At 39.9% G+C, this 24,585-nt stretch overlaps 1 protein-coding gene across 5 annotated transcripts in view; it reads right to left on the reverse strand.

Annotated features, from left to right (window-relative positions):
• Positions 1-24,585, reverse strand: part of CAPS2 (calcyphosine 2) — a 96,962-nt gene that overhangs the window by 67,654 nt on the left and 4,723 nt on the right. For 4 of the 5 annotated variants that reach the window (XR_004645863.1, XM_034771676.1, XM_034771670.1 and 1 more), the window contains exons 2-5: positions 19,042-19,247; positions 14,066-14,135; positions 10,092-10,182; positions 8,308-8,417 (exon numbers count right to left, since the gene is read on the reverse strand). Coding sequence is in view for 4 of the 5 variants with exons in the window: in XM_034771676.1 (XP_034627567.1) it covers positions 8,308-8,417; positions 10,092-10,182; positions 14,066-14,135; positions 19,042-19,247 (477 nt within the window). In the remaining variant the exon portion in view is untranslated. The remainder of the gene's footprint in view (positions 1-8,307; positions 8,418-10,091; positions 10,183-14,065; positions 14,136-19,041; positions 19,248-24,585) is intronic. The other variant, XM_034771686.1, reaches the window with a different exon arrangement.

Here is a 24,585-nt window from a genome sequence, read left to right on the forward strand (position 1 = left end):
TTTTAAGCTACATTGTCACGCCCTTCTAATATAAGTTTTTATTTTTTGAAGCAAGTTACCTCACTTGCACATGCCCGGTATTAACTATTACTTCAGAATTCTGTATGATAGCTCTGACCTTTGTTTTAAAGCTGTGACCAGTGTAACTGGGCTCCGTTCCGCTAGCTGCTCAGTTAACTGACCTGACCTATCATCTCTTACTGCACATGCTTAGTAGCCACCAATCTTGCACAAGCTCACTCTAGTTATTTGCCTCAAAGCTATGATTCTGCTGATCCACACATACTTGGCTCTTGGTCAGGGCGCCATTTTAGAAATGGCTTTTCACTGAGCATGTTCAGGGTCCACAGCGTTCAACTCAAGGTGGAGTGACTTTTGCTTATTTAGAATAAAGATTAGAAAAACAAAGTGGAGATTAGAGAATTTCTTTATTAATACAGGGAGCCAGCATCTTGAGCTTCAGGAAGGATTCCATTGTTTTGTTAAGTGCCAGAATACAGCAGTTTTCAAACGTTGGCAACCCTAGAATCCCTATTTTGATTTAAATTTTTTCATGGACCCCCAAGACAACTTAATTTTCCCAGGGGTGCTTAACCCCTGCTCAGTCCCAGGCCCTGCCTTGACTCCCCCCCCCCCCCCCCCCCCCCAAGGGCCCACCTTCTCCTCCTCTTCCCACTCCCCTCCCCCAAGCACACCCCATGCCCACTCTTCCCCTTCCCTCCCAGCACCTCCTGCACACTGTGGAACAGCTGTTTCATGACATGCAGGAGGGAGGGGAAGGAGTTGATGAGTGGGACCGGAGGCCCTGGATATGACTCATGGATGCCCTGGAGCCAGAGATGACTCACGGACCCCCTGGAGTACCCTTGCAGACCCCAGTTTGAGAACCGCTGCCCTAATAGATTCCTAGAAGTAATCTAATCTAGTCTCTTACATCAGACCTACACTTTTAACCTAAGTATTTTCAAGGTCCTGGTGCCCCATTTCCCAACTAGAGACAATTGTTGAGGCTGTGGCTGAAGTTCTCTTAGCTTGGTGAGACTTTTTTTTTAATTATATAAACAATAATCAGTCTTTAGGGGGAAAAAAAAAACAAACATTTTTTATATATTTTAGTGGAAAATGTTTTCCAACACTCTTCTAGAAGAAAAAAAATGCCATGTATATTGCTAACTTACAAGATAAAATAAACAGTACCTAAAATGATTCTGTGCTTTAGCTCTTGCATGTTTAATACCTCTTTAGTTATTTAATGTGCATGTTTGTGCTTTTTTAAAGAGACTCAAAGCAATCATACTTGCATATGATTAAATCTAATTGATTTCACTTAAAGCAGCTTCTGAGTTATAGAAGTGTGAATAAACATGAAGCCAGTACTCAATGATAAGGAGGAGGCGGCGGATGGAATCTCCCATTGAGTTCAATGGATGAGCTAGTCAGTCACCTATTGTGGGTCAGGAGATGAGACCAAACACCAATTTCAGACCTGCAGTCCCATCCACAAATGCCACAGGTAAAAACCAAATAATTGCAGATAAGTGTGTGCTGCTTTTAGCTTTGTGCCCTGCACAGCTCTCCTTGATTGCAGCAATCTATGAGCTCAGTCTTTCAGAGATGGCAAAGCTGCCGCCATCGGATCTTGTCATGGTCTTAGACTTCTAGGTATTGACATCAACTTTGCAAGATCGGAGGTTAGCTTTGAGTCTTTGTAATGTTTCCTTGGTTTGCCCCTAAAGCAAGTTCCAGCCTGCAATTCTCTGTAGAAGACAGCTTTCAGTATTCTATTATCAGACATTCAGACCATATGACCACACCATCTGAGCTGCACTTTCACTATAAAGGATTCAATGCCTGTGATGCTGCACTTGAGAACCTTGGTGTTTGGAATCAAATATTGTCATTTAATTCCCATTATCCACCATAGACAACATAGTGGAACTGGTCTAAGCATTTTAGGTGGCATTGATAAGTAGTTCATGATTTGCAGCTGTAGAGGAGCACAATGCTGTTGACATTGCAGTAAACAGCAGTTTGTTTGAAGACTGACAGCATGTTTGTCCCAGAGATGATGCTGAAGTTTTCCCGACGACATCACTGTCTGCACCAATGTGCTTTGTAATGTTGTCATCAAACCATGCATCTCATGAAATGACACTGCCTACATAGCACAATTTGTCACGACCTTGAGTGGTACATTGTGGATGGACAAAACTAGAGTAGTTGCAGTACTTCCTGATTGAAGATGCACCATGACTTTTCTTCTTTAGGCTGATCGTTAAACCAAAACATTTTGGTGCATGTGCAAAACAATCTGTGAGCAATAGCAAGGTGAATGTCCCTGAGTGTATAGGTCAATAAAGTATCATCATCAATGGAAAGTAATTCATGAATAGTTGTTTTTATAACTTTTGTCTTCTCACACAATGTAGATTCAACAGACCACTATCCATACAATAGTAAATATAAATGCCATAAACCATACCTCTGAATGCATAAGAACAGCTGCAAACATGATAAATAAGATTGGAGCAAGAACTCAGACTTGTTTTACTCCACTGGTGACAATAAAGGGACTTGAGAAGCAGCCTTGGTCAAAGACATAAACCTCCATTCCTGCTTGAAAAGATTTAATAATGTTCACAAACTTATCGGGGCAACCAAACTTGCAGAGGACTGTCCACAGGCCGTCTTGATTTACAAAATCAGAGGCATTAGTAAGATTGACAAAAACTACACTAGGTTTTGATTGTGTTCACCTGAATTTGTCTGAGTGCAAATCCTGTATGAAGCACCAGGCCTACAATGGAAGCCATGCTGGCTTTCCAGGAGTATCTTGCAATAAAGTGATTAAAAAGTTAGTCCTGGACAGAGATTTCATATGCCAAAAATCAGTCCAAGGCAAGTGATATCTGAATTATAAACTTTCAGAAAAGGATTACTTCTAATAATCTGACACATGAACTACATCAGCCCTGAAATGCCACTGTAATTATGGTGTTAATCCTGTTTTTTCTGGCACACAGACACCAAATCTGCTCATAACATTTTCAGAAAAGTAAAGAGAACAGAATTAGAGCACTTTAGCTTTTCATCATAATTGTTAGACATTAACTTTTTAAGCAGCATTTGTTAACCTTGTGTGTTTGTTGCTTAGAGAGCTGTTCATTACTAGATTGAATATTTTACTTTTACATACGTTTCCTTGTACTTATCAAAATGAAACTGAGTTTGCCATATGGCATCCATAATTATTTAGTCAAGTTCATTTGCTTCTTGCCCTGTTTACTATATTCATATTGCATGACATCAAATGGAGTTTACTAGTTACGTCCTGAGAAATTATATAGATTAGAAAACAGTAAACTGACAAGCAATTGCCATATGGAAGATAATTTTGCATTTTTCTATTATTTTGGATTGTTCTTGCAAGTTTGTTTTAAATGAGTATTTTTTCCTATAGCTCAACCACTTTTAGAAATATGCTAGATAGACCTTTATCAAACTTCAAGAAATCCAGATGTTTTCACATATCTATAATACAATATTAATATTTAACAATTGCTTTGCTAAACATGTATGTGATGGTTTGGACCCCTTAACCTGCCATCTGATGTGCTGAGATACCACTAAGCCTGCCTGGGCACCCTTTTTACCTGTCTTGCTGAGCCGAGCTATTAAGCCTCTTCCAGCACACACACAGGCAGGGCCACACCCAACTGCAGAACAAAACAGATACGGAGATCAGTTCTGGGAAGGCTCAGCTTAAGGGACTTGCCCCAGCACTCAGGTGTCCACTTCCCTTGGTGTGGAGATCCAAATCCACCTCCTCCCTCAATGCGGAGGAAGGTATGCACAGCTTCCCTCTCCCCCCCACCCCATTATGAATTGTACACATGGGGTTAAACTTAATTTTTGTTTATAATATAACAACTACAAAAGGAGAATTTTAAGTGAATATAGTGGAGTTGTATCATACGCACATTTAACTTAGGTGAATTCAACTATACGTGCTCGGCAAAAAAAAAAAAAAAAGTAAAGAAAAACAACAATTTAAATACAGTAGTGTGGGCAATTCCACCCACCATTCCACTCAATGAGCATATGCCCCGGAGTGAGTGTGAGATGGGAGACATGAATCTGCTGTTCCTTCAGTCGGTCTAGTTCCCACGTGCCTCTCAGTGTGTGTGAACATCTCGCCGCGCTGAGTGTGATTCTAGTGTTTAAAAATATGTTTTTTTCGTACAACATGGCCCCTAAACACAAGCCAACTACTTCATCTGGTGTTCAACCGAAGAAACAGTGATCTGTTCCAACGCTGGAGGAAAAACTGGCTGTGTTGGACTTAGAGAGATGGTACGTCGGTCTTCAACGTGGCACGTAAATATAGCCGCAACGAATCTAGCATCCATGCCATAAAGATTTGAGAGAGAGAAATTTGTCAAGCCGTGGCATCAAGTGCTCCAATAACTGCTAAGGCGATGAGCCAGGTATGTGATAAGACTTTAGTGAAGACTGAAAAGGCATTAAACTTATAGCTGGAAGACATGAACTGTAAACATGTGCCTATCAATGGCAACAGGTTGCGAGAAACGGCTCTTAGCCTCTACGCGCTGTTCAAACCTCCCATTGAAGAGGGACAGCTTTCTGATGAGAAGGAATTCAAAGCCAGCCAAGGTTGGCTTAACAGTTTTAGGAATGTGCAGACTACTGGTGAAGTTGCATCTGCCAATGAAGCAGCAGCAAAAGCCTACCCCGAACAATTAAAGAAAATCATAGAAGAAAAGGGCTCTCTTCTAGAACAAGTTTTTAATGCTGATGAGACTGGGCTCTTCTGGAAAAGAATGCCCAACCGCACTTACACTTCAAAATCAGAAAGACAAGCCCCTGGCTTCAAAGCATCTAAAGACCATGTGACTGTGTTGTTTTGTGGCAATGCAGCTGGGCATTTAATAAAGCCGAGCTTGCTCTATAGGGCTGAAAATCCCTGTGCCCTAAAAGGCAAGAACAAAAATCTCCTGCCTGTGTTCCGGCAATCAAATAAAAAGGCTTGGGTGACGGGCAGCATTATTTCTGGACTGGTTCCACAAGGGTTTCATTCTGGAGGTCAAGCGGTACCTCGAAGAGAAAGGACTTGACTTTAAAGTGGTGCTGATCATAGACAATGCTCCTGGGCATTCTGAGGCACTCAAGTTTGCGTATAACAATCTTGAAGTAGTCTCTCCCCCCCAATACCACCTCCATCCTCTCGAGCAAGGCATGATTCGCTGTTTCAAGGCCACGTACACAAGGCTTACATTCTCACGGATACATAGCGCTATGGATGCTGATCCCAATCTTAATGTGATGGAGTGTTGGAAGTCCTTCAACATTGCCAACTGTATCACTTATATTAAACAGGCAATGGATGCAATCAAGCCTGAAACAATCAATGCATGTTGGCGAAGCCTATGGAAAGAATGTGTGAATGATTTTAAGGGTTTCCCAACCATTGACAAAGAAGTGAAACGCATTGTTCAGGTGGCCAGGCAAGTGGGTGGTGATGGCTTCGTCGACATCCTTGAGGAAGAAATTGAAGAATTAATTGAGAGCCATAGAAAAACATTGACTAACGAAGAGTTAGAGGAACTGATAAAATCGTCTAGAGAAGACGAAGATGACAACGACGAACAGGAAGAGCCAGCAAGTTGGAATTTCATAAATTTGCTGAAGTGTTCCAAGCAGCGGAACACTTGAATGATTTAATTTCTGAATACGATCCCTCTATGGAACGAAGCCTCAAAAAAAAAAAAAAAAAAAAAAAAAAAAAAAAAAAATCACACGTCGTATTACGGACGATTTGCGACCATATCAAGAAATGTTTGAGCAGCTCAAGAGACAACAGCGACAGTGCTGATCACCATGTTTTTCGAGAAAAAACAACCAGCAGCAGATGAGCCTACGCAGTCAACTTCTCGAGCTGAACCAGAGCCAATCACTTCATCTATGACTCACTCTCCGTCACCCAAGCTCTCCTGGATCGACATCAAGCCCTGACGACCTCCCAATAGTGTTGTCAGGGGAAGAGGAAGACTACCCATCGGAGTGTGTACAGCACCCATCTTCAGCGTCTCATCGTTCATCATACAGGCGCTGTACTAATCAACATAGTCGTCGCATCACCATTGTCATAATCGTTGTACCACCATTATCATCTTGCTAGTCTACAACAACAAATATCCAGGATGAATGGAGTGGTTAAGTTTACTGTTTTCCATTTTTATTCTTTCAGTCTTCTGTCTCTCATGTAATTAAACTAAAGTTATATTTTGCATATGTACTCTATTATATGCTGTACATTACTATATACATTATACATACAGTATTACTGTACAGAGTTGTATACTGTACTTTATGGGCGATTTAAGGGCTTTTCAAGGGTAATTTTGACTATATGCAATTTTCACCTTACGTGCTGACTTTAGAACCTAACCCCCGTGTAATATGTGACTCCTTGTAGAAGCAACAACAGACAGAACAAAGCAGATTACTGAGCAAACAAAACAAAATATGCAAGCTAAGCTCAATATACTTAAACAGGTTACAAAATGTAATTTCTTACCCTAAGTGTTATTTTAGGCAGGTTGCAAAGTTTCTGTGGTTCAGAGTTCCAGGTATATTTCTTTTCAGACTGGACCCCTGTCTCAGTCTGGACTCCCCACTTGCCTTTCCTTCAGGTGTCTTTAGCATTCTTTCTTCCTGGGCAGACAGGCAATGGAGATGAGAAATCCCATTTGCCTTCCTCCCCACCCTTAAATAAAATTTACATAAGGCTGGAATCCTTTGTTTCCCAAACTTGACCCCCTTTCCATTTCAGCAGAAAGTTACAAGAAGTCCCAGATAATGTTTAGTATCAATTGACAAGACCACCTGACCTAGTAGTGTCACAGTTACATCCCTGGACGCCTCCCAGGAGGGAGAGAGACTAGCATCTTCACAGTTTTATTGTTCCTTCCTGATGGCCCATCAAATCTGATGGCCTGTTGTCTGATGGCCTGTTTCCCTGCAGGGAAGCACAGGAATTCTACAAGGGAGCTATTTTCTGCAGGCACCAGAATTCCCCCCCCCCCAGCAGTATACTTTCTTCAGTTTGCATGTGCAACTCCAGAAAAAGACATTTAAATTACTCTAAGATTTCTATATTTAAAATAATCACTATGAGTTATATCCATTCCTCTTAGTTTTAATTAGGTATGAAAACAAATATTGTATTAAAATCTTGATGCTTTAGTGGAGCACCATGTGTAATTTCAGTGTATTATATACAGATAGTACAGAAATATTTTCTATAGGAAAAATAAATAGAACTATATATGTGTAAACGTTCTGGGTGAAAGCCTGCCACCCACTGAAGTCAATTGCAGAACTCCCATTGACTTCAGTGGGGCAGGATTTCACCTCTACTTTGAAAGCATATAGCAGTGACAGAATATTTTAAAAGTGCATACAATGTTATGTGCAACAATTCTTTAATTTTGAACATTTTATATATGCATATTTAATTCATATCTATTACGCCGCCTTAATTCAGTCTCTTCTGGTTCCAGTATCTCTCTATTTATTATTTCTTGAACTTCTATCACCTTTGGCTCAATCAGCTGACTAAGTGTGAATTCACAGTCACACAGTTCATGCTCTTCCTTTCTGTAACCACCATCAGTATCTTCAAGCAGATCTGCAATACTATGATCTTCATTGTCATCTGCTTTTTCCTGAGTGTGTTTGCCAAATGACTGAATGAGATCTTCAAGTTTCTCATTACATGTGTGATTAACATCTTAGTTTACAAAAAAAGAAAATGAAGATTTAAGATTAGTGACAGGGTTCTCAGTTTCAGAAGTCATTCTTAGAAGTTTCAGTTTTAATTCCTCCAAAAAGTCTGACTAATGCATTAGCAGCCTATTGAGGTTGAGAGCTCATGATGCATTCCGTCAATTCCAATCTCTCTAATAAAGCAGCAGAGGACTTCTGGCTCTAAATGCAGCAGTGTATTCTGGTAGGATTGAGCTGTGTTCCCACCTCTAGAGATCCAACATCTCGATTTGTAACTAAGTACCCATCAGGTAAGTGAGCTGCTACTTTTATAGACAACTTGTGGCAAAAAATAAGATTTTAAAATACCATCTGATAATATCCACCAGTCTGGAAGTAAGAACCATATTGCATCCAAGATGTAGTATGAACTGAACATTCAGTTCTTACAACTTAAGTAAGCTAAACACTGATTTACTGCAAGAAGGATCTACAACATTGACTGAAAACTAGAAGTACCTTTTAGTTTCATTTCTGATTTATCCAATCCACTTTCCTTCATCAGCTGTCTAATGGACTGGAGCTGTGTCATTATTTCATCTTTCTGTTCACAAGCCAAAGCATTAACACTGAAATGAAGAGACAAGAAGCTGAAGGTTCACCTGAGCAACAACTGGAAATGAATACTTGTCAAAATTGCACCGAAAATATTATTCTGACTCCAGAATAGATCGAACTATTTTTTCCAGGTGAATTACTACTATCATGGTTGGATGAGTGACTAAAAACCAGTTTTAAAAACTTGCTGGCAACCATCACTACATTTCCTCTGAAGATTGAGGGGGAAAAAGCAAAACTGAAATATAGCTACTGGCTGATTTCGTTACTGAATTTTTATGATGGGTGTTCTAGTTGAAGAAGTGCCCACTGAAAGATGGAATTAACAATGAAAGCTATTCTAGACAACTTGTCTAAATAAGACCTCAGAAAGGGAACATTACAGCTTGGATAAAAGTGTCTTATCAAGATGTTTTGTTTTGAAGAGATTGCTGTTAGAGTATTAACCAGTTGCAAGTTTGTCATTTAATTTTCTGATTTAATAAGGAGCTTCAACCTACTAAATTTAATGTATTGAAAGTTATTAAGTTCAAGAAACAGCACCAAGGTAATACATTTGTTTTAATTTAATAACATAGTTCTCATGAAAGGTGTCAAATCAACACACAGCCCTTATCTGTGTGTGAACTGAATACTCTTGATTGCTGATGTACAACACTCCCAATTAGTGTGCCTCAACCCTACTTCAGGGAAGGTACTTTTCTAGAAGCATAAGTAGCTCTTGTTAGTTATTCCCTAGTTTTCTCCTGAGACTACCAATGGATCAGAAATTATGATAATTCCCTATGATATACATTCATGGCCACCTAAACCAAGTTCATAAAGGCCAAATATGGTAGCTATCAAATGGTAGTTACTTTTGGTCACTACCCATGATCTTCAAGGGGAAGAAACTCCATATTATGTTAACAGTCATGAGCCATCCAATCCCCAGCAAAGAATTTCAAATGCTATTTAGGTTTACTTTGGATTTAGAAGAGATTTCATTAAAAACTATACTTATTTCTCCTTCCTCAGAATCTGTATTAAGTTTCAATTAAGATCAGTTTTTCTACAACTGGGCTTCCCATAATTTTGAAAACAATCTTTATTAAAAGTCATTTGCGAAACCAGGAATTTTACTTAGTAAATAAGATAATAGTATTGTTTCTAAAGAATTGAAGCAAAATTGGTGAACGTGTTTTACATGGGTGTTTTGAATGTGGAAAGACATGAAAATACCACTTTGCAGTATTATCATCCCATTACTATGCTGCTTACATCTGTATGTCAACAAGGAACCTGTCTGTAGTAAAGCCTGTTTAAATCTGCAGAGTTGGCAACTGTATGTACAGCATTATACAAATGCTACATTACAAACAAGAACAACAAGGAGTCTGGTAGCACCTTAAAGACTAACAGATTTATTTGGGCATAAGCTTTCATGGGTAAAAAGCTCACTTCTTCAGATGCAACCGCCCAAATAAATCTTTAGTCTTCAAGGTGCCACCAGACTCCTTGTTGTTTTTGTAGATACAGACTAACACTGCTACCCCCGATACATTACAAACAAGGTTTCTCGGTACTTTTCACCTCATAAATAAGATGATCTTTTGAGATGTTTGTAACTCCCTAAAAAGTTAGGGGTCAATTAGTATAACTTTATTTAAGGCATAACCTGTATTCCCTATCCTGAAATTACTCACCAGTTCGACAGTGGGTCTAACTGAGTCAATAAAGAATTTAAAATTTTCTCTGTCTGTGCTAGATGCTGCTCCAGTTCCAAAAGCTGATGTTCTAAAAGAGAAGACAGTGTATTAGACATGTGTTTGCACTGCAAAATGGCAGCAAAGAAATAAAAGCCAAATTATGTTTTTGGTTAGGGTAGACATTATCAAAAAGAACTAAAGTAACCCCTTCTCTGTAAAACTTTGGAGTGACTGTGTGTAAAAGTTGCTCAGCTCTTGGCACTACCTTACCCCCCAAAAAGGAGGAACTGGAGTAAAAAAGTAAACTCCAGTTATCAGACAAATGGGGGGGAAAACTGACTAATGAAAAACTATACACACAAATATTTTCCTAGGCATGATGGGGAGGACACACTAATAAGTTACAGGGATTTGAAGGATGTAAACACGGGCAAAAGCAAAGGAGTTGGTTAGGGTAGTAAATAAAAAGGAATGTAACTAGGAGCAATAAAGGGAAAATCATGACTATAAAAGCAAGACATCCTGATAGTAACTATTAAAGCTTACTTCTTAGGTTCCCCAAAGGACTTACAGAAACCACATGACTTGGCATTTACACTAGGCTCAATAAGACACTAGAAAGCGTGTTGTGGGGAACAATCCCTTATTAGTATGCAATGGTAATGGATTACTCCATTACTCTTTACTACATGTCTTCTATAAAGCTGTTATGATTTTTAAATAACTAAAATTTGACATGCCCAGTCTGACCTGCTCTAAAAATGACATTAGTTCATTAGAGCAGAAGATCAATGAGAGTGTGACCCAAAAAAGCAGGTTGTAATCTACCTAAACTGCCAAACTCCCACCCTCAAAATTACGTTATTGGAGAGCATTCAACCAAGCATAAGAATGGCCATCCTAGGTCAGACCAATGATCCATCTAGACCAGAAACCAGTGTTCCAACAGTGGCCAATGCCAGGTGCTTCAGAGGGAATGAACAGAACAGGGCAAATCCCCTCTCGTCCACTCCCAGATTCTCATAGTCAGAGACCAGAGACACCCAGAGCACAGGATTGCATCCCGGACCATCTTGGCTAATACCCACTGATGTACCTATCCTCCATGAACTTATTTACCTAATTTTTGAACTCCGTTATACTTTTGGCCTTCACAGCATCCCTTGGCAACAAGTTGCACAGGTTGGCTGTGCACTGTGTGAAGAACTTCCTTTTGTTTGTTTTTAATTTACTGCCTATTAATTTCATTGGATGACTCCTGGTTCTAGTGTTATGTGAAGGAGTAAATACCACTTCATTATTTACTTTCTCCACACCAGTCATGATTTTATAGACCTCTATCAATCATCTCTTTTCCAATCTGAAGAGTCAGTCTGATTAATCTCTTCTCATATGGAAGTTGTTCCATACTCCTAATCATTTTTGTTGTCCTTTTCTGTACTTTTTCCAATTCTAATTTATCTTTGAGATGGGGTGACCACATCTGTGCGCAGTATTCAAGGTATGGGCATATCCTGGATTTATATAGATTTAATGTCTTATCTTCTATCCTTTTACTAATTATTCCTAACATTCTGTTAGCTTTTTTGACTGCCACTTTGCATTGAGTGGATGTTTTCACAGAACTAGCCACAATGACTCCAAGATCTCTTAGGTGGTAATAGCTAATTTAGATCCCATTGTTTTGTATGTACAATTGGGATTAGGTTTTCCAGTGTGCATTACTTTGCAGTTATCAACCAAGAATGTCCTGTTACAGCAAGTTATTCTAGATGCATGATGGGTCCTTATTGCTAAACAGAACGAGCCAACCAAAAACAAAAGTCATGCCCTTGGCATTTTGAAACCAAAGGCTCACAAATAGCTCCTTAATAACCTGAAAAATGAAAAAAGGAATTTAAAAATGTGGAAACATGGACAAATTGTTAAGGATGAACACAAAAGAATAGCACAAGCATGTAGAGACAAAAATCAGAACGCCTAAGACACAAAATGTGTTACACTTAGCAGGAAACAGAAGGCAATAGGTTCTAGAAATACAATAGGAGCAAGAGAAAGCATTGGACCACTGCTTAGCAGGAGAAGGAGATCTAATAACAGTGACAACAAGAAAGCGGAGGTGTTTAATGCTTGTTTTGCTTAAGTCTTCCATAAAAAGGTTAACTGTGACCAAATGCCTAACACAATATTAACAATAAGTGGGAAGGAGCTAGTTAGAGAATATTTAGATAAATTAGATGCATTCAAGATGGCAGGGCCTGCCAAAGTTTACTCTAAGGAACTAGACATAGTTCCCAATGGTTCTGAGATTGCGATCTTCAAAAACTCATGGAGGATGGGTAAGGTCCCAGAAGCCTGGAAAACAGCAAACATAGTACATATCTTTAAAAAGAGGAACAAAGAGGACTCAGGAAGTTAGAGACCAGTCAGCCTAACTTTGATGCTTGGAAAAATACTGGAACAAGTTATTAAACAAACAATCAATTTGTAAGTGCCTACAGAATAATAGGGTTTCATGTAATAGCCCACATGGATTCATCAAAAATAAATCCTGACAGGCCCCTTCTTTGATAGGATTACTGGCTCACTGGTTGGGGGGGGTGGGGTGGGGGGGGGAAGTAGTATGTGTGATAGATCTTGATGTTAATAATGCTTTTGACAGTTTCACATGACAGTCTAATAAGCAAAACTAGGGAAATGTAGTCTAGAAGAAATTACTATAGGGTGGATGCACAGCTGGTTGAAAGACCATTCTCAAATAGTAGTTATCAACAGTTCACTGTCAAACTGGGAAGGCGTATCTAATGGGGTCCCTCAGGGGTCAGTCCTGGGTCTATTACTATTCAATATTTCCATTAATGACTTGGAATGAAGTGGAGAATACGCTTGTAAAGTCTGAGGACGAAACCCCTCCCAGCTTGATGTCAAACATTTTGACGGACAGGATTAGAATTAAAAACAAAATTGAAGAATTGGTCTGGAATCAACAAGATGAAATTCAATAAAGACAAGAACAAAATACTGCACTTTGGAAGGAAAAATCAAATGTGTGAACACAAATTGGGAAATAATTTGCTAGGCAGTAGTATTGCAGAAAAGGATAAGGGCGTTATAGTGGATCATAAATTGAATATGAGCCAACAAAGTGAATCAGTTTCAAGAAAGTCTAATATCATTCTGGGATGTATTAAGAAGTGTTGTATGTAACACAGGAGGTCATTGTCCCACTCTAGTTAGCAATGGTAGGCCTCAGCTAAAGTAGTGTGTCCAGTTTTGGGCACCACACTTTAAGAAATATATGGACAAGCTAGAGAGTCCTGGGGAAAAACAACAAAAAGGATAAGAAGTTTAGGAAACCGGAGCTATAAGGAAAGTTAAAACAACAGGACATATTTAGTCTTGAGAAAAGAAAGCTGAGGGGGGACTTCAGTCTTCAAATATGTTAAGGGCTGGGGCTATTATGAAGAGGACAGTGATGAACTGTTCTCCATGTCCACTCAAGGCAGGACAAGAAGTAAATTGTTTTTCTTAATATCCAACCTAAACTTCCGTTGCTGCAGATTAAACAATCTCACTAAAAAGGATAGTAAGCTCTGGACTAGGCTTCCAAGGAAGACAAATCCCTACCACTGGAGGCCTTTAGGAACAGGCTGGACAAACACCTGTCAGTTATGATCTAGGTATACTTGGTGCTGCCTCAGCAGAGTGGGTGGGCTAGACAGCTGCTCCGAGTCCCTTCCAGCCCCACATTTCTATGATTCTAAGTATGTCACTACTGAGCATTGCTCTATGCCTATGACATACCCAAGCACTTAATTTTAAATTAATAGTCTTGCTAATGTTCTTCAAAGCATTTTAATAAATTAAGAGACTGGATTTTGTTCTGCAACTATCAATGAATGTATATGGTTTTATTTTAGAAGGAAAACTAAGCATTTTGCAATTATGCATGTTCTGAACTGATGCCTTGCCTGTTTCTTTTGCCTTATCTTCTGCTGTATTTTTCTCTTTCTTGGAAGAGCTTCCTTCTTGAGATTTCATCTTAAAAAAAAAAAAAAAATGAAGTTACACTTAAGCCAATATAATAGCTTAATATGCGTTTTAGAAGATAGAAACCTTATTTAAGCATCTAAATGTATTAACAGTTTCAGCTATTTACTTTGTGATATTTTCATTCACCCTTGATCCCCCCCCCACTCCTCAAACTAAGTCAAACACAGCAAAACTCACTGAAACTATCCGAAGCTTTTTGCCAAAAAAGTGACATTTTAACATTTGTGAAATAATGTCCATAAAATGTTTGTCCAAATCACTCTAGTTTTGCTAGTATAGCAGGTGTCCTGTTGCTTTCTGCAGATGCATTAAAATTGTTTTGTTTTATATATTTGTTTCATATAATCTCATCAGAAGTACCCACTTCTGAATCAGACAATTTATTGCAAGGCTGCCAGAAAACAAGCCAAGGATAACAAAGATGTGTATATCTTTGAAAACTACATTCAAGACCTTAAATATGTTATCCTATCTCCTAGAACTGGAAGGGACCTTGAAAGGCCATTGAGTCTAGCCCCCTGTCTTCACTAGCTGGACCAAGTACTGATTTTGCCCCAGATCCCTAAGTGGTCCCCTCAAGGATTGAACTCACAACCCTAGGTTTAGCAAGCCAATGCTCAAACCACTGAGCTATCCCTTCTGTCCACCCATTGTTTATCAATGCACAATATTTTGACTTCTACCTCAAATATGTCACTGTAAGCACATAGAAAAAAAAACCCTCTGATTTACAGTGCCACCTTAAACCAGGTGCCACATTTTAGTCAAAACAGTTTATAGAACTTCTCAAATCACTATATGAACAATGCATGAAAATTGTTATAAGGCTATTCAATTGGGGAATTTGTTTTAGCAGACACATTAACACCTTCAATTTACATTTAACCACAAAAACCTTCAGAAAAGTAACCTCCTAGACCAGGGGTCGGCAACCTTTCAGAAGTGGTGTGCCAAGTCTTCATTTATTCACTGTAATTTAAGGTTTTGCGTGCCAGTAATAGATTTTAACATTTTTAGAAGGTCTCTCTCTAGAAGTCTATATTATATAACTAAACTATTGTTCTGTGTAAAGTAAATAAGGTTTTTAAAATGTTTAAGAAGCTTCATTTAAAAATAAATTAAAATGCAGATCAGTTTATTGTGATCCTTGCCCTTGCTTTTCCTTGCTGAGTTTTCATGGCTGCCGGGAGGGTACGTGTCTTAAAAATAGTGAATTGCTCAGCTACTGCAGTGATGGGGGCCAGATAAGCCAGAGAGTCCAGGGCCGGATGGGACCACCAGCTTATTTAGCCTGGTCTCCTGCATGTCATAAGTCATCAGCAACTGAAATTAGATCAGGTGTTACAGCCAAAGCGACAGAAGGAAGTTACAAAACTGCACAGTGCACTGCAAAAAATGGAAAGCCATTTGCAGACGAAACCCCAGGCCAGCAGCAGAGTGCCACTGAAAAAAAATCAGCTCGCATGCCACCTTTGGCACATGTGCCATAGGTTGCTGACCCCTGTCCTAGACCATATGATTATGCAAGACAATTAAGACTCAAGTTTCTGACATATCTATGTATGCTAACTACCTCAACTACAGTATGTTAATAAACCTCTCTATATAGCTAAGTGATGACAATCGCCAAGTATGCAAAGAGTATAAACACCAAGGGTGCTGAGGAATGCCAGCATATAGGGTGGTAGAGAGAAATCTCATTGGGAGTGATAACATTATTAAAAAAAAGGTATGCTGAATGTCAGGAAAGTTTTCTTGATAAGACCTTCCGGGCCCTGGAATTCTCCTCCAAGAAAAATGGTGGAAGCCCTATCTATATCTCTAGCTAGGGCTTCCACCATTTTTCTTGGGGAAAATTCCAGAGCCTGAAAGGCCTTAAGAAAATATATCTGGGGCATTTAAAAGGCAAATTGTGTTGGGGGTTTTGCTTTTTATATTGGATAAGCAACGACCTTTTCTCTCCAACCATACAGTTAAGTCTCTTGTAGTACAGGCCCTCACCCTGAGTCTCAATTACCACTACCTCTTCTTTTCCAGCTTTGAGAAATGCAGTCTGCTCCGCTTATATGGCTGCAAAAATAGTTTTCATGGCTCACCGCTTTGACTATGTCGGCCCCCTTTGCATTCCTCCCTCTCCTCACAGAAAACAAGCTCCCCTTCTCCTCATCCCATCACCCTGCACCCCTACTCCCATTCAGTCCCTGGCTCAATGCTGTCACCCCACTAGCTCCTGTGCCCCCACCCCAGTCTGTCCCCCCACCCTTCTGAATCCCAGTCTATGTGACCCACAGCAGCCCTGTGTGCCCCACTCTGTCCATTTCCCCCCCCCCCCCAAATATCCTGTGTTTCTTCACCTGGCCCTGTTGATGGGGCACTCTGAGGAATGCAGTGTCTCCCCTTCTCCCTATCTGCAGCTGACTGCTCCAAACCCTGAGCCAACTGCCCTCTGTTCTGGTGTCACAGCAGCCCTTGGTGGGTAAAAGGTGTAACTTAAGCACCTCTTCAGCAGAATCTATTTTCTGCAGAGAGAAAAAAAAAAAAAAAAACACAACCCACACACCACTGTGGGGGACATGAATTCTGCACGCGTGCAGTGCCGCAGAATTCCCCAGAAGTACTTTTGAGGCCTGTCCTCCATTATCTCATATACACATGAAGAGGTCAACTTCAGCAGCATCTGCTGTGACAATGATACTAGTCTTCGTAAATTTAACAAATGTGTTACAAACAAGCACCTTCACGCTCTCTCCCATATTGCTCCTCATGCATGGGAGGAGATTCCCCATAAACATCCACAAGACCAACTGATCAGCCTCCTTAAAACTCTTCTGTCATGATGCCCACAAAAGAAACTTCAACAGCTGTCAGGCAGCTAGAGTAATGTGACAACTACTTTTCATACTGTCCAGTTTTGACTTATAACCTTATGCTCCTTGTTTGTTGTACCCACCCGTAGTCTCTGGTCTCATTTAGACAGTAATCACTTCAGAAAAGCTGGGACTGTCATTTTATTATGCGTTTGTATAGTGCCCAGAATGCACTTGTCCAGTTCTAGGACTGGAGATCTTAGTAGCTACCACAATGCAAATAAATATCAGGACCTCACTTTGCTAGAAAACTGGATTACTACTTCTTTCAGCACTAAAAATAGATATGGTGTTATGTTTTTTAAACAAAATTCCCCATTGTTGCAGCATAACTGTTGGGATTAAAAGAAAAAAAAAGTCTAGACTTCTACTGCTAAAGATTTCAGGGCGTGTCTATACAATTCTGCTAGCATGCTCTAGAAGGTACTAATTACATGAATTAGGTACCTTTGGACCTTGTTGGCATGTTCTAAGACAGGGCAGGTAGATTTACTCCTGAGAGAATTTTGCACCAAAAAAATTCTACCTATTTTATTTGTCAAAATAACACAGTAACAATAAAAATCACACCATTTTCATTTATTTGCTAACAAGTATTTTTAAATAAATTAAAATCACACCATTTTCAGTTATTTTGGTAATTTATTTAAAAATACTTGTTAGCAAATAAATGAAAATGGTGTGATTTTATTGTTGTTACTGTGTTATTTTGACAAATAAAATGGGCAGAATTTTGCAGAAATTAAAGTTTTTAGGCACAGAATTTTTAATTTTAGGTGCAGAATTCCCTCAAGAGTACCAGGTGCAATTTAGAAGCAGGCAGCTCTGTAGGAGATCCAGGTGCAGAGGGGATCTGTATGCACAGGGATTCATTGAGGGATTCTGGGTGCAGGGGAGTACAGGTGAAGTTGGTTAGGGCTCAGTGCGGGGGGGCCGGTCTGGATGCTGGGGAAGGGGTCCAGGTGTGGTGGGCCACCGATGCAGTGTGTGAGGTTTGGGGGGGGGGGGGGGGGGGGGGGGCTTCTGATGCAGGGGGGGAGGTTCGGGAGGGGCTCAGTGGGGGGCTCCCAATGCAGGGTGGCTGGGTGCATGGGCTGGACCAGATGCACAAGGGTTGTGTAGACAGGGGGGAATAGCTCCACATACAGGACCCCTCCCCTTGTGGAGGAGGAACAGTGGGGCCAAGAAGTGGGGGGGGTGGCTCACTGTACAGGGAGCTGCTCCCCCCATCTGACCAACCCTCATACCTCTGGACTCACCCCATACATCTAAACCCCCCAATGAGCCTCACTCTCCCACATGCAGAACTCTCTACCCATCAAGCCTCACCCCCTGCACCCAGACCCCCCACTGCCATGCAGAACTTCCTGCAACCGGAGGGACCCAACCCTAGTTGCTCCATGTGAGGGAGGGGGAAACTCCATCTCCGTCATTGTCCTCCTCCTCTGCCCAGCCGGGCTGAATGTCCCTGTGCAGCCAAGGCATCCACAGACACACACACACCCCTTTCCCTCCCGCAGCGAGACTTACCTCTCCCCCAGCTGCTCCAGGTGCCTTGGCAGATGTGCCCACACTGCCAGGGAGGAGTGTGCAAGCACTGGTGCAGCTTCTCTTTGCTTCCCCACAGAAACCATTTTTCTGCAGGGAAGCAAAGAGAATCTGCAGGGGGACACGTTTCTGCATGGGAAGAGAGAGAGTTTGAGCCGCTACTTAGGTTATGAATAGTACTATTGTATGAGACTGTATCGGCAAAGTCTTGTCCAAGACCCAGAGAGAGAAGTTAGGATCTTAGATTTGAAATGTAAGAGACAAGAGGGAAAAAAAAGGAGAGTTAGAAAGTCTCCATACACACACACACACACACACACAGTTTTTAATTTGCAGCTCATCTTTGAAGCCACATGGGGGCAAAAAAACCAAAATAGGTGTATTTTAAAGAACAATCTGCATGGACACAGGGGAGGAACAAATGACCTGTTAGGTCTTTACCATCTCTCACTTCTATGGTTAAGATATTTAATATTTACCTTCAGGAATTTGTATGCTGCAAACACCCCCACACCAATAGCATACAAGGGCATGAGGGTAAATGCTAAGTCTTTGCCACTGCCTCTAGTTCTCTCACTCTTCCTGTCCTTTTCCATTACATTCCTCATCTGCTGAAAGCTTTGGTATGTTTTACTTTCAGAACTTCCTGAATTCAGATGAGACTGATGAACTCTCCCAGAGGCACCTGCAAAATGAAATATTTTAAAAGAAGAAGTTTAGCCTCGTAGTTAATTTCAAAATGAGACTGTTCTGAGATTTCCCTCCTTGTAGATTCACCATTTCTTTAATATTGTGGCAACCAATAGAACAACCACATACAAGGTTACAATAGACCACCCTTTCACATATGCACTGTAAAGGGTATATTTAAAAATTCTTCAAAGCTACTAAATAAAACACAGTACAAATTACCAGGCAATTTCTTTCTTACCAATGGAAATAATCTGGCAAAGTAATTGCAAACTGCAGTTAAGTTAGATATAACCAGTAATACACTGACATTAAAATCAAAATGCAAATAGCAATTTGGCAGTGAACTCAAACCTACTGGAACTGCTTTTTATTATCAAACTTTCACTAATTTTTCCATAAAAAGAGCTTTGATTTCAGTATTATCTACCTTTAGAAACAGAAATTTAATGTTTCCCTATCTGAGCAAGGGACATTCACTGAAATAACCAGATTAGCGTATGTAAAATACAGGTTTTAGCTGTAGGTTCAGTGTTATTATGAATGCTCTTTTACACATATGTAAGAGTGTCATATCTCAGTAGAGTTAAATATTTAGTGGAAAAAAGTATAGTATTACACATGTGCAGTACAAGTTTTCCAAACACTTAACTATTTCTAAAAAGGATATCCATATGTCTAATTAAGATGTCCTACTGACGATTGAATCAATGAGTCTGAAGTTTCAAAAATTAGTATATTTGAAATTTGAATTGAGGAGAGCAAGAATAGTATTGAAGCATGAAAAGTCTGCTTCCCACATACCAATACGATATAGAAAATGTCAAATGAAATTTTAGCAACCTTTACATGGCTAACAAATATATACCCTTAAGACGAAAATAAGCATGAAGTTTCAGACTACAGTTATTCCCTCCCCCCAGAAATAAGTAACAAATGCATTCTTTGCTCAAGTGCCACATCCCAGTCACAACTTCTAATATCCTTCAGAATACCAACACTGCTGAGGATTTCTAGTGAGAACAATGAAGAACATAATTACAGCCAGTTCTCATGTGAATCATAGTAAGCTTACTACTTCTGCCAACAGTTGCTAGCCTATGGCCATATTTTGCTGCCTATTGAACAATGTGCCTTAAATTTTCCAGAGATGTGAGCCTTGTTTCATTCAACACCACTTCACAAGCAGGTGATACTGTACTTGAAAAAAAAAAAAAAAAAACACACTCCCTGGTATTAGCTTACATGACAATAGCAGCGTCCAGTGAATGTACAAGTGGGATTCAAGCCTTAAACAAAAATAGACATTGCAATTTTGTCACAGTCAAAGGAGAAAGATTACTAAAATAGATTCCTTTAGGGGGAAGAGTGGCTTTGATAAAGATTAAAAAAAAAAAAAAAAAAAAGTCAAGAAGGGGAAATACGAACTTAGATGCAGGGAGAAGACACCAAACCGTGATATTTTACAAATCTAGAATAAAATGTCTAATGTGAGAATGATTCTTAGAGGGTTTAGAATTATTTTAAAATGCCAAAGCCCTCACCAAAAAACATTCAGACCTCTAATGATGAATTGGAATTATAATTAAGATTAATATCAGCTCTTCAGTGGAGTGGTTCTCAACAGCCCTTCAAGTCCTGTCATATTTGATCACTTTGCAGCATCTGAAATTTGAGCAACTTTTACATATCCAATTGTTGTTCTTTGGAACATGAAGTAGAGCTGGGTAGCCATATTAAAAGATATCACATGAACTACTCCAACTAATGCAGACAGAACTTAAGACAACACAAACAGCTACCTCAATCAAGTTCATGGATATCCAGACAGAGCTTAAACAGTTTAAAATGACATTGGCAGGTAGCAAACAATATTTGAATAAAACAGTTAACTCATTTGGCCATTTGTATTAACTCAAACCCAGGCAGATTTTGGGTTTAAGGTGCATATCAAACTTTTGGCATAGCTCTGATTAACAAATCAGTGTTCAAAATTAGAAAGCCTGCTTTTTATAGAGCTGCAGTATTTTTAATATAGTATCCAAAAGTCACTAGATTCTTTCCTAACATATGGATGACAAGAATTTATAGTCTTAAACCAAAAAGGGTAAGGTGACATGGAAGGAAGAGCATGCAATAATTATTTTTAAGATATATATTTCCCTTCACCTAGTTATTTTGCCCATTAATAGTTAGTCTTTACTTTCTGCTGTTTTAACTTGTGCTCAGTCATAGCCATTTGTACCTATTTCCAGTTTTGTTTGTTTTCAAAACATTTAAGTTACTTTAATCTCTTATTTCCATTTTTTAAAAAGCCATTTATGTAAATATTTCTATATGCTTAGACTTTGTTTAGATCAATCATCTGATGTAATCCTCATGACTAGGCTACAATTTAGTCATGGGTATTTTTAGTAAAAGTCATGAACAGGTCACAGGCAATAAACAAAAATTCATGATCAGTGGCCTGTCCAAGGCTTTTACTAAAAATACCCATGACTAAATCTGGGGGAGAGAGGGAGGTGGCAATGCAAGCGGCTGCTGCTCGGGGGTCAGGGGGAACACCACTCCAGCAGCGGCCAGTGTAGCTGGCTGCAGGGCCACCCAAGCCCCAGAATCCATGACTTTTGCGATCTTTGAAACACACACAGACAAGTTAAAGCACTTTCTTCTGTCTTCTTTCTTTTGCATAAATAACCAATGGAAAAATAGGCAGCATGATTTACTGGCCAAACAGCCAAGATGTGCGAGGTTGTTACCTAATGTATGGGTCAGAGTCTGGATATTTTCTGAATTGGCATAGGGAACTGAATACGTGGGAACTGCACAGCCAGCTAAAGAGTTTATTTTACTTTGTTACTATACCAAAACACTAGCTCCAGTAGCTAATGCACAGGAACTGTGGGCCAGATCCTGGCGTCCAGTCAAACAGGATGACTTGATTTAACTCACCGATTTTGATCATGATTTAAATCAGCAAGCTGGAAATCTTAAATAAAGAATTTTAATCTCATTTTGCATTTGCACTTTTTAGTCCTTCTAATGAAAAAAGTTGAATCTCACTGGTTGGTAAATATATTTATTTTTAATTAAATATAGCCTTTACTCTAAGTTTGGTGGTACTTCTTGCTAACAAGGAGGAAATGCTATATCTATTTAATTATATAGCTTAAGAAGTTTATTCAGATTCTTATTTTTATATTTTTATTATGTTAAAAATGGCATATAGCATCTTATTTACGAAATGATTCGTATGCTGCGTGTGATGTTTTTCCAGCTGCATGTAGATGGGAAATTGGAATTAAAGATAACTTTAAAATGGTGGGGTTTTGTGTTTTTTGTTAAATAAAACCCCATCTTAAATTCACTGGATAGGCAAGAAAAAAGTTTATCAAGATATATTTTACATTTAAAACCAACTTATTTATTAAATAAAGGAAGTATTAGCTATAGTTCGAATTGTTTCTGGTCATCATGTACTTCCAGATTTTAAAACTAGTAGATCACATCCCGATTTTAAGAGAAAAAAGAGAAAAAACAAGCTTTCCTGCTTTTTCAGATGCCAATCAGCATCTCAGTTTTGAATGGATTAGTCACTGAAATGAAATACATGAATAAACTGAAATGAAGTGTTCTCTCTACACCTGAAGAAGAAACTACTGCTGTCAAAAGGTAGTTTAGCGCTTCAGCAAACTCTGATTCCAGAGTGACTTCCAACATTTCAGCAGTTTGACTCCTTAAGCTTTATCAGCAAATATGTGCTGCTTGAATATTTAATTTAAATAGATTATAATAAGTTCAGGTCTGAACATAGGTTGTCAATCTCAAATTTAATTTTGAATAGTTTTTTTTAAATGCAATTTAAATTTTAAAAATCCATTTTTAAAAGTATTGATTTTTATCCATCCTGCAGCCAAGTCATCTTCAGTAATGGGCATGGAACATACTCAGATGCAGGAGGAATCTCTTGAAGTTCAGTGGAAACCCCTAACATTAATTATCAGGGTTGATGAGCTATAAAAAGTTCTGTTATTTTGTTCTTCTTGGCCAGATGGATGATGACCAAATTAAGGTGCAATTCTCCAAAAGGGATTCAGAGATACGTAGTAAAAGAGAAAGTTCTTCAAGTGATTGCCCACATGGATTCCATTCTTGGTATGCATATGCCCTATATGTGAGAGACCAGATTCTTTTTGCCAGCAGTGTCCTTTGTAGCCCCAGAGGTCCTCACACCCTCAAAAGGACATACAGGGTATATTTACACTGCAATAAAATATCACTGGCTGGCCTGTGTCAGCTGACTCAGGCTTAGGGCTACAAAACTGCAGTGTAGATGTTCAGGCTTGGGCTGGAGCCAGAGCTCTGAGAACCCATGAGGGGTGAGGTAGTGTTCTTTAATATTTTTATTAATCAGTTAGTTGTTAGAGTCTTATATTTAATTGCCCCGGCTTAAAAAAAAAAAAAAAACACAACACACCTTTCCCAGGTAGGTTTCCTTTAGGCTAAACACCATTCCCCACCCCAGTACAGAGACAGCAAAAGCTAGGTCTCCAGGATTCAAGATATATCCTCCATGCTTTGATGCCTATTAACCATAGGCACTCTCAGTGCCTACTCTGCCTAGGAGAGGGACATATCCCAAGCAATATTCCATATGTTTTTCATTCTCCAAGAATGGGGGAAGCCTGCATGAACCTATTTCTCCTCGGGAGATCAATGGAAGCCTCCTTGGACACCAAGTGAAAGCCACAGCCAGGCCAGCCATCTCATCAGTCTCTCTGTTAGGGACCCTGTTACCAGAAATACCACCTCAAGCTCCTGGGTCACATCTACTCAAAGTGTCAATATCTTCGGACGGGGCAGAAGAGAGCACTGTCCCAGGGAGGAGCAGGGTTGACCGGGGGGGGAGCCAGGCCCGGAATTGTTTTGCCCGCCCGCCCCCCGCCAGCAAGGGCAGACCGGCTAAACATGGCCGACGTGGTGGTGGGGGGGTTGGGGGGGGGGAAGGAAGAGAGAAGCCGGTACAAGTTACCGGGGCCCGGTGGTCCGGAAGGGGGCCCGGGTTCCCCCTCTCCTCGGCCCTGTTTAGCCGGTCTGCCCTTGCTAGGGGGCCCGAAAAAAAAATTTTCACCGGGGGCCGAACCCACTCTTGGCGGCCCTGGGGAGGAGCCAAGGTCACCCTCGTCGGTGCCTTGCAAGCAGACACACAAGAGTTACCAACCTCCTAAGGGCCAAAATCCTGACAAAGTCCCTTCAGGTGCTCGGATACCAGTTAGCAACAGAACACTAGTGGTAGCCACTACATCTATGGACCACGTCTCTCTGGCAGAGTT

Source organism: Trachemys scripta, chromosome 1 (genome assembly GCF_013100865.1).
Source record: "Trachemys scripta elegans isolate TJP31775 chromosome 1, CAS_Tse_1.0, whole genome shotgun sequence".
NCBI lineage: Eukaryota > Metazoa > Chordata > Testudines > Emydidae > Trachemys > Trachemys scripta.